A 10,975-nucleotide genomic window follows, 5' to 3' on the forward strand; every position below is an offset into this window, starting at 1 on the left:
ACATATATATATATATATATATATATATATATATATATATGTAAATCAATCAATGCCTAAGCTATATGACATGGTAATCTTTTGGCCTAGGAAGATAGTGAAATGAAAATATTTCATGGATGAAGGGTATAAAAGTTTATAGTCATCCAAAACTTAGGTCGTACTAGTAACGATTCTTTGTAAATTTTACATTGTTCATCTAAAAGCGTTAAAAGCAACTAAATGGAGCAATCATGGAGGGCATTGTTTGTGTCACCTTTGTGCAAACCCTAGAATATGACTACAATCATCTAGATAAGACAGTTGAAGAAACCTGGGAAGTTGCCCAAGCGTAACAAATGACAAACACCCAAACAAGGGAAATCACTTACTGCACCGTCGCCTTAGGAACTTAAAAAGAAGTTGCCCAGGCAAGACACATGATGAATATCACCTAAGAACATGGCAGTTGCCCAAGCCAGTCGAATCACTTATTGCACCACCATCTAAGGAATCACAAGTGACCACCTAGACGATAGAGGTTGCACAGTCATCAAATGATAAGAGGTTGCCCGGTCATCCAATAGGTGGCCTAAACATGAGGCAAAGAGGCAAACAAGAATCAAGAACGACATGAGAATTTTGTCAACTATAATAATTAGGCCTTTAATGTTTAAAAATGACCCAAATTTATGATTAGGATTAATGCTTAGTAATGTCCCAACTTTATTATTAGGATTTAATATTTTGAATTTATACTTGTAACTGTAGAATTAATGTAGGTTTAATTTGAAAAGGGAAAAGGGTATAAATACGTGTAATTTTTATCGTAAAAGGGACCTTTAACCCAACATTCAAACCAACCTCTGTGCTTAATACAATAGGTCACTGTGCCTTCTCTCCTCTCTCCTATGTGCATATTAAGCACCAGAGCAATGTTGACCAGAGCAATGTTGAATTTTGTGAAGGTCACTTTTCCAATAACAGTTACACATATTTATATCATTATTTGTCAAACCTACAATAATTCTAAGGGGCCTTCAACCCAACATTCAAACCATCCCCAATGCTTAATACAACAGGCCACAATACCTTCTCTATGTGTGTGTGCATTAAACACCAAATTTGTGTAGAATGTTGGGTTGAAGGTCCCTTCTCCAGTAACTATCACAAATATTTACATCATTTGCAAGTCAAACCAACATTAATTCTACAGTCACAAGCACAAATTCAAAATACCAAATCCTAATAATAAAGTTGAGACGTCTCCAAGCATTAATCCTAATCATAAAGTTAGTTTATCTCCTAACGTTAAATGCTTAATTGTTATAGTTAAGAATGTCATGCCCAATGCTCATCTGCCCTGTCGCGTCATGACTAGCAACCTCCTAGATTGGGCAACCTTTGTCACCCAATGATTGCGTCAACCTCTATCGCCTAGGTGGCCACTTGTAATTCCTCATACGGTTGTGTGATAAATGAAATCCTAGCCTACGCAACTACCATGTTCCCAATCAATGTTCATGCAACTTACCTTTTAGTCCCTAAGGCAACATTCAGTAAGTGATTCACGTTGCCCAAGTATTTGTCATGTGCCTGACCTAGGCAACTTCCCATGTAATTCTTCAAGTGATGGCATACTCCAAGGGTGCACAAAGATGACACAAACAATGCCCCCCACGGCTGCTCCATTAATTGCTTTTAACGCATATAAACTAGCATTCATAACCATGGTTTTAAAACCTAGACCAAACTGGCTGATCTGATCGGATTGGACCAAAAGCGGATCCTTCACCAATCCTAGTGATGGAAAGAAACCAATTTTAAAGAGAACCCGAGTAAACCTGGTTAGAACCGGGTGACTTGGCTTGCCTTGTCTGACCCTAGTAAATCAGTCGGGATGACTTAGCAGCTTATAGTCCTTATAAAAAATAAAAATAAGAGGAAATGAGGAAGGGAAGGAGCTTGAACCTGCATGCTCTGGAATTATTAGCAAGCTTGCTGACCACATGACCAACTTGCTTTTACTGTTTCAAATTACAAAAACCAATAAATATCTAGATTTTCAATTTCTTATATGGCTGTTGGGGCATGGCATACTACATATAATTTTTAATTAAATCAAATATTTTCCAGCTATCTTTGAATATTTAATAAAAAGAATAAGTTTTAAAAATATTTTAACAATTAAAAAGTAGTATTAAAATTTGTTTTAGTTTTGTTGCTGATTTTTATACTAGTATAATCTATAAATGCATAGACACACATACACATTAATCGCAGCCTCATCAGCACCTGATGCCTATGTGGTTAACAACTCTTTTTGAAAAGATTTGAAATTATGTAGATTATTGGGAAGTTAATGGAGATATCAAGAGAGTTAAAAATTTTATTTTAAAATTAAAATTATTATATTAAAATACTTATATATCCGCATTTGTAAATTTTGTAAATAAATAATAACTTATCACATTTAGGATATTTTAGGAATAAGGAGAAAAAAATGATGATTTAAAACTGCATAAACTTGTCTATATATATATATATATATATATATATATATATATATATGTCTCTGTGTGTGTGTGTGTGTGTGTTACCGGCTCAACCACCAATTTGACCCACCGATCTGACCAACCTAGTGACTTCACCGAGTTGGTCAACAATCCGAGTTTTAAAACCATGGTCCTAACTTGCCAAAGTATCATTACCAACGCAACATAAATTTTGGTCAATTATAAATTTTTATACCCTTCAGCCATGAAATATTTTTATTTCATCATCTTCCTAGGTTGAAAGATTACCATACAAACTGGGCATCAGTTGACGTGCACACATATATATGTCGGCCATGAAGAATGTATTGCCTTTGCTGTCTTCTTAGGCTGAAAGGATTTCTTGATTGGTCAAATTATTTGTAAGAGATGCTCCCGAGCATATTGGACTTGGAGCATGCTTTGACCAATCAAGAGTGGAAGACAGAAGACGATCACCAAACACCAAATTCGATCAAAAAAGAGTTCTTGTATTCTTCATAATCGGTTGAATCAAAATCCACCCCTCCTCCTTAATATAGTTGGCCACTAAGGAGTCATCATAATTTTTGGGCTCGACCTCTTCATCATCTTCTATGTAATCAGCCAATACATCATTTTCATGGTCCTTATTATCAACTATGTCTCTTCAAAGAGCTCACATGTCTAGCCGAAACCAACCTAGGCGATGGTTTAACAAGGGGAGATTGTGGGGCAAAATAGCAGCATCCACCTGCAAAAGAGCATGTTGGCCAAACCATCACAACAGTTATGCATGATGGTTCGACCGTGCCCATAAAGAATTGTCAACGAGCTGCAACAAGAGCTTCTATTGTGGTCCTTACATCCCCAAACATGTTTTCCTACATGTTCTCCATCCAAGATCTCATCTTAGTTTTCAAATTGCCCATGATCGTCTTCGATGTTGTTACTACCTAGTGAGAGGTGTGAAAGATCGCATGAAAACTTTGCACCGCAATTTGTTGTCAAAACGTTGTTAAGTCATCACAAGCAAGTCTGATTGGATCGTGTCTTTATCATGCACCTTTGGAACTAGCAGCATGATATGATCCCACGTTGGTGTGCCGATTCATCGTTTCCAATAAATAGTTTGAATGTTGTTGATGATGATGATGAGGTGTCCCGCCAAGCATGCCTATTTATTACTTCCAATAAATAGTTCCTAGAAAGGGAATAGGGAATTTTTGAGTGTAGAGGATGAGATGGGATCGTTATGCCAGTCCCGTCAAAGGTTTTGGGATAAATACCTTATTTGAAAAGGGCTAGCCTAAAGAAATAAGAAGATAGAGAAAAGGGAGTCATAGAAATCATTAAAAGGAGGGAGAATGATAGGGGAGGTAAACAGACTTAGGTTAGAAGAAGAGGGAGAAAGCAGTAGGTTAAGGACACAGAGATTAAGAGAGAGAGAGAGAGAGTGGAGATAAAAAATACAGTGTGTCATGTTGTTTTAGCACTAGGTTGGCTTGCATGTTGGGTTGAAGCCTTGAAGGCCCCTTTTACAATAACAATTACATATATTTATCCCCTCTTTAGGTCGAAGATACATTAATTCCATGGTTACAAGTATAAATTCAAAATATTAAATTCTAATAATAAAAGTGGGGCGTTTCTGAGCACTAATCCTAATCATAAAGTTGAAATATTTCTAAACATTAAAGACCTAACTATTATTGTTGACAAATTATCATGTCATGCCCGATTTTTGTCTGCCGTGTCGCCTAATGATTAGGCGACCCCTATCAACCAGTGAATATGCAACCTTTGTTGCCTAGTTTTGGCCACTTGTAATTTCTTAGACGGTTTTGTGGTAAGTGATTTACCTAACTTGAGTGAAAGCCATGTTCCTAGGCAATATTCATCATATGCCTTGCCTGGGCAACTTCCTTTTTAGTCCCTAATGCAATGTCACAGCAAGTGATTCACCTTGCCTAGGTGTTTGTCATGTGCCTTGCCTAACCAAATTCCCATTTAATTCATCAAGCGACTATCTTAACTAGGTGATTATCATCTTTTTCCAAGGGGATGCACAAAGATGGCACAAACACTTTCAAATATTTCAATGATGGGGCCCCAAACTCCTTTGTTTTGATTTAGCTCCAAAAGGAAAACCAAGGTAAGATTGGAAAAGCTACCAACTAGCAGCCCAAAAGGCCTACAAGGAAAGCCCCCTCAAAGCTAACCCCAACTGGAATGAGTTCACTTTTTCCCAAATTCACCTTCAAGCGCAAGACTACTTCAAACCTGAGAAGAAGGCATCAAAGATTAAGTATTTTCTAAGGATCCTCTTCATAGAAAATGATGGTATCGTCCATGAAAAAGAGATGGGAGACTCCCATTTCCCTCCCATTTGATCCAATACTAAGACCTTTAAGAAGGCCTCCTTCGGAAGCTTTATTCAACATGAGATTCACACTTCCAAAACCACGATAAACAATAAGGGGGAGAGGGGATCACCCTACCATAGACCTCTAGAAGAGCGAAAAAAACCTACTAGAAAACTGATGTGCATTGGAAAAATTCGTTGTTGAAATGCATTATTGGATCCACCTACATCAAAGATCTTCAAAAACCATTTTTTGAGTAAGGAGAAAATTTCAATTAACATGACCACAAGCCTTCTCCATGTCAAGCTTATATTATAGACCTCTCCCTTTTCCTACCCTTGCTATGGACATTGACAACTTCATTAGCAATAAGGGTTGCATCCATGATCTGCCTGCCTGCAACAAATGCATGTTGGTGCTGGTCAATAACATTCGGGAATGCTTTCTTCAACCTTGCACCAAGGATGTTTCTGTGATTTACTCATTGTCACTTTTTCTTATAGTGTTCAACTTGGAGCTTATCAAATAAGTTCTTTGATTTCCTAGTGTCAGGTGCGCCTAAGCTCTTCAGAGGCCTTAATTTAGACTTCTTAAAGAGGTTTCAAGTGACATAAAAAGATGCAAGAAGATTGTGGCTGTGTGCATTTTATACAATGTTCTTGGCCATTTAATTAAAAACAAAGCTTCCATTTCTCATGGTCACTTCTTGTCTCTGCATCTGACCTGGAACAAGATTGTTTTGTTTGCTTCCCTGTGGGTGTTTTCTTTCAGCCATTTTAGTAGAACTTGCTTCTCTAATTTTGAGAGAAGAGGAAAGCATAGTTAGCTTTTTTTTTTTTTTCAATCATTGCTGCAATTAGCTCCGATTTTTTCTCCTTTTTTTAAGTTTATTTCATTTTTTCCGTGGAACGCCATGTGATCCTCCTTGTACGTTCCTCTTTTTCTTCATGAAGTTTCCTTTTATTTACAAAAAATTAAAAAAGCTAGTGTTCTGCACTTTCCCAAAGAATGAGGTACACCCAATAAATGGATAACATATCAAAGGTAAATAATATTATAGGACATGGCAATATTTGCAAATTGCAATAACCTATGGCCAAAACTACAACTATTCAAAACTTCAAATTTATACAAAAACCAAAACCCTTCAAACTTACACAAAAAATACAACAATTCAAGTTAATAGTGCTCTCAGCATCACCAAATGCAGACAAAGCATGGTATCCAACTTTAGTTACAATCACATTGACATATCATCTACATCACAACATGAATGCGAAAAAAGTAAAGGATGATTTGCATGGGGAAGGGGCAACTGGGCAGAGTGTGCAAACCTTTCTTTTGATTGACTCTCACCATCACCATCCAAACTCATAATTCTCTTCTCTAAAAACAAAAAATTAAAAAAAAAATCAATGGAAAAAAGAAACAAACAAAAGAATTAAGAACTTTGGAGATGAATAACATTTACTAACTACCAGATATATCTTTTGTCTCCAAGGTTCTTGATAGTTTTTCCAGGCTGATATAGGTAAAATAACTGCACAAGAATGAGAATGATTTAATAATAAAATCGCAGGAATCCTACTTTATCAGCCATTTTTCTTGGGCGAAAGGGAGAGAGGGAACAAGCAGTCGTGTATTTCAATCATACCGAACATCAAGGAACTTGAAATACTTTGATGTGAGTGATTCTAACAAAAAATCCACCACCAAAGATGAGTGAACCTGTAAGTTATCAAGAGTGTGGATAACAGTTCATGGTTAGCAACTAAATTATCTAGATTAGGGTGCATTTTAGTCACGTCTAGCCAGTGAAGTACTCAACTTGATTTGATTAGAAAAAAAAAATTAAAGTTTTTAAATTCAGCTCCAACTAGACAAAATTAAGCATAATTTTGATATAAACTAATATTACGAGCACATACAATTAAGAGAAGGAAGAAGATGAGTTTTCAACATACCTTTTTCCCATATTATTCCCATATTATTCCAAAAAAATTCCTCAAATGGATTCACAGTTAAAATAAAATCAATAAAATTTTCAACTAATGATTAAATTAGTTGATACAACAACAACAACCAAAAAACCAAGCCTTAGTCCCACTAAGTGGGTCAGCTATATGAATCATTTTCCGCCAATTTATGCAATCATGGACCATTTCTTTTGATAGATTCAAGGATATTAAATCCTTACTCACTATCTCCTCCCAAGTCATTTTAGGTCTATCCCTACCCCTTCTACTGCCCCCCATAGTAACTACGACACTCTTCCTCACAGATACACCATGTGGCCTACGTTGCAAGTATCCATACCATCTAAGTCATCTCTCCCTTATCTTATCTTCTATAGGAGTTACACCTAACTTACCACAAATATGTCAATTTCTTAATTTATCTTTCAATGTTATACCACTCATTCATCTAAACATTCTCATCTCGGCAACTTTTACTTTTTGGATATTATGTTTCTTCATCGCCCAACATTCCGATCCATATAGCATAGCTAGTCTTATAGCTGTCCTATAAAACTTCCTTTTCAATTTTAAGGGTATTCTGCAATCACATAGCACACTTGAAGCACTTCTTCATTTCACCCAACTTGCTTTAACTCTATGCATTACATCATCTTCAATTTCTCCTTCAACTTGTATAATAGATCCAAGGTATCAAAATCTACAAGTGCTATTTATTTCTTCATCATCAAATTTAACTTTGTCTCCAATATTCCTCCTATCATTACTAAAATTACATTTCATATATTCTGTTTTATTTCTACTTATCCTAAAGCCTCTAGATTTCAAAGCTTCTCTCCATAATTCTAACTCAGCCTTTACTCCGTCCCTAGTTTCGTCAATTAATACAATATCATCTGCAAACAGCATACACCATGAAACCTCCTTTTGAATACTCTTAGTCAATTGGTCCATCACTAAAGAAAAAAGATAAGGACTCAAAGCAGATCCTTGATGTATACCTATGGTAATTGGAAATTCTCTAGTTTCTCCATCTATAGTCCTTATACTAGTCATTACTCCATCTTACATATCCTTAATGACATCGTTATACCTACAACATATACCCTTTTTTCCTAAAACTCACCATAGAACTTCTCTAAGTATCCTATCATATGCTCTCTCAAGGTCAATAAATATCATATGCAACTCCCTCTTCTTTTCCCTAAACTTTTCTATTAATCTTCTTAAAAGATAAATAACTTTTGTGGTAGATCTCCCAGGCATAAAACCAAATTGATTTTCTAAAATTTTCGTTTCTAACCTTAATCTTTGTTCAACTACCCTTTCCTATAGTTTCATCGTATGACTCATAAGTTTAATTTCACGATAGTTATTATAATTTTGAATATCTCCTTTATTTTTGTATATAGGTATTAAAGTTATTTTCTTCCATTCATCTGGCATTTTCTTAGCTTTTACAATTGTATTAAATAAATTAATTAACCATATAATTCCATTATCACCCAAGCATTTCCAAACTTTAATTGGGATGTTATCTGATCCCATAACTTTCCCATTTTTCATCTTTTTTAGTGCAAACTTAACTTCGTTAACTCTAATTTTGCGAATAAATCTTATATTTTTAGTTTTTTCCTCATTTGACAATTCTAAGTTTAAGTCTTCTATTTGGTTTTCGTTAAACAACTTACCAAAATAACTTCACCATCTTTCTTTAATATCGTCATCCTTAACCAAGACGATTAAATTAGTTGATACTCTTTATTTTTTCCCATGTTTTTAAATGCAATTTCCAAAACCCAAAACATTTTAATATCTGTCTACAACTACTAAAAGCGGACACCATAGTTGCTATACACACACACACACACACACACACATATATATATATATATAAATTAGCAAATGTATGTATAAAATATAATCACTTATAAATATAGAAAATAAAATAATAAAATTTAGATAAAGCTTCATTAGGCTCATAAGTAGTATTGAAAAACTCAAACTCTAGTACTCAACCCACCAATGTACTCAATAGAATCTGATTAGAGTCCTACCAAACCATTCAAACTATAAAACAAGTCGAACTGGAGTAGTTTACGAGTTGATTCGACTCTTTTAAACAATTTAGACTCATGTAACAAGAAATAAACCACCAAATCATGTGGATTCAAATAACAAACAATTTTTTTTTTTTTTTAAAAAGGTAAAGCAGAATGCAGGTTTGAAAGATGAAAACTTTGAGGCTCCTAATAAAGCACAATAAACCATTCTCACTTCGGGTTCAAAGAAAGAAGTAACTTACAATTCTATGAATGAACTTGTGATATATGGCAGATTGAAATCTGCCCCCATTCCCCAGCTTCACAGACTCCATTATCGTGTCCAGCACAACATCCTAACAAAGAAAATAAAACCAAGCAACATTAAATTAGCGAGAAGAACAAGAACAAGTGTGCGTAAGAAGAAGTAAAAAAGTAAAAGACGGCGTCTCACCCGCAGAGCATCTTCGGACTTTGGAGACACGGCAACGTCAATGAGCGATTGAACAAAGTTGTCAAACTTGGACCGAAGCCATGTCCAGTAGATGAACTCGGGATCTTCAGCGGAGTTCTGGCGAGCAGAAGGCTTGGAGGAGGAGGAGGAAGAGGGCGGAAGTTGAGGGAGAAGAGGAGTGAAGAAGGACTGGAGAGAGAGGAGGGATTCGAGTGCATAGTGTGGGGGAGAAGAGGGGGAGATGAAGGAGAGGAGGAGAGGGAGGTTGTTGATGTGGGATCTAGAGGAGAGGAGCTGGTGACCTAGGGTTTTCAGCTCTGAGAGACTATATTTGCCTTTCCTCTTCTTTGCTGGAGTCGAAGCCATGGTTCAATTGGCGGTAAGCGAAGGAGGCGGCGTGAGATGAAGATGAAGAGCCCAAAAGTAGGGGAAGAACGTTAACGCAGCGTTTAAAATGGACAGAGACTAGGAGAGTTTTTTTCCGAATTTAATATTATTTTAGTAAAAATTATTTTAAAACATGAGGAATGAAACTTTATTTCCAAATTGATACATAACGTTTATTAAAAAAAAATGTTCTAGCGTAAAAATAGAGATGATATGTGACCACTAAAAGATTAGATAAACTAATATTTTTAGTTGAAAAATATTAGATAAACTAACATTTTTTGAATGCCCTATGTATATATTTTTAAAACAAAACTAGAAGATCTAGTATTTTTTTTTACCTACGAATTAACAGAACAGGTGACGTGTGTTTAGCTCAAAAAACGCTGGTTCATCCTGCATTTTTTACATGTCCCATGCACATACTACAAGAAATTCAAAATTAAGATCATATCATTTAGGGCAATAATGCTCATTATTTCAATTTGCTTCTCATGGTTACACACAAAATATTAATATGGGCTTTTCATAATACTAAATAATGACAAATAATGTATCTCTATCCCAAAGTGATGATCTAATGATGAACATTTTGAATTTTTATTTCATTATTTTGGTTAAATGTAATACAAAGTTTATGAGTAAGTTGATTGATGTGCTTCAAGATAGGAGGGTTTTGCTTTTTTGGCAGTCTCTCACGTATCTCTCTTTCTTTGTCTCTAGGTTTTTGATTTTTCAGTTCTTTAGGAAGACTTCTTGTCCTCCATCCCTTGTGATTGTTCTTTTTTGTTTATAATATTCTATTATTTTATTGAAATAATGTTTTTTTTTCATTCAAAATTAAGAGGTAAGATTTTATTAGGGTCATGAGAGAAGTAACCCCACATAATTAATTTAGGCCTCGATAATAAATTTTCGTTAGCAATTTACTTGAATCATAATAAGTCATGTAAATTACTAGCGTAGGTAAATATAAGACTTTGTAAGTATGGAAATAGTTTGTGTATTTGAATTGTTGATGCATACTTTGCAATGACTTTACTATCATATTTTTTGACGTATGCGTCCATACTTACAAAGTATTTTTTTTTTTTATCTATACCTATCAAGTATATGTTTTATGGGAAAACATCTGATTTATAGACGGCATGCTACTGAAATTTCGACAGGATTTTTTCCAAAATAAAACCTTATACAAAGATGATTATGATATAATAAATGATAAAATATTTTTGAAATGATGAGTGAAAATTAAATG

The 10,975-nt window shown here is 35.0% G+C and overlaps 1 protein-coding gene across 2 annotated transcripts in view; it reads right to left on the bottom strand.

Annotated features, from left to right (window-relative positions):
• Window positions 1–9,766, bottom strand: part of LOC131152054 (protein NUCLEOLAR COMPLEX ASSOCIATED 4) — a 52,674-nt gene extending 42,908 nt beyond the window's left edge. Inside the window, exons 1-5 of one of the 2 annotated variants that reach the window (XM_058103650.1) lie at window positions 9,331–9,766; window positions 9,140–9,232; window positions 6,513–6,586; window positions 6,337–6,398; window positions 6,193–6,244 (exon numbers count right to left, since the gene is read on the bottom strand). In XM_058103650.1, coding sequence (XP_057959633.1) covers window positions 6,193–6,244; window positions 6,337–6,398; window positions 6,513–6,586; window positions 9,140–9,232; window positions 9,331–9,696 — 647 coding nt within the window. In that variant the 5' untranslated portion in view covers window positions 9,697–9,766. Of the gene's footprint in view, window positions 1–6,192; window positions 6,245–6,333; window positions 6,399–6,512; window positions 6,587–9,139; window positions 9,233–9,330 lie in introns of both variants that reach the window. The other variant, XM_058103649.1, reaches the window with a different exon arrangement.
• Window positions 9,767–10,975: the final 1,209 nt, after the last annotated feature.

Source organism: Malania oleifera, chromosome 3 (genome assembly GCF_029873635.1).
Source record: "Malania oleifera isolate guangnan ecotype guangnan chromosome 3, ASM2987363v1, whole genome shotgun sequence".
NCBI classification, from domain to species: Eukaryota; Viridiplantae; Streptophyta; class Magnoliopsida; order Santalales; family Ximeniaceae; genus Malania; species Malania oleifera.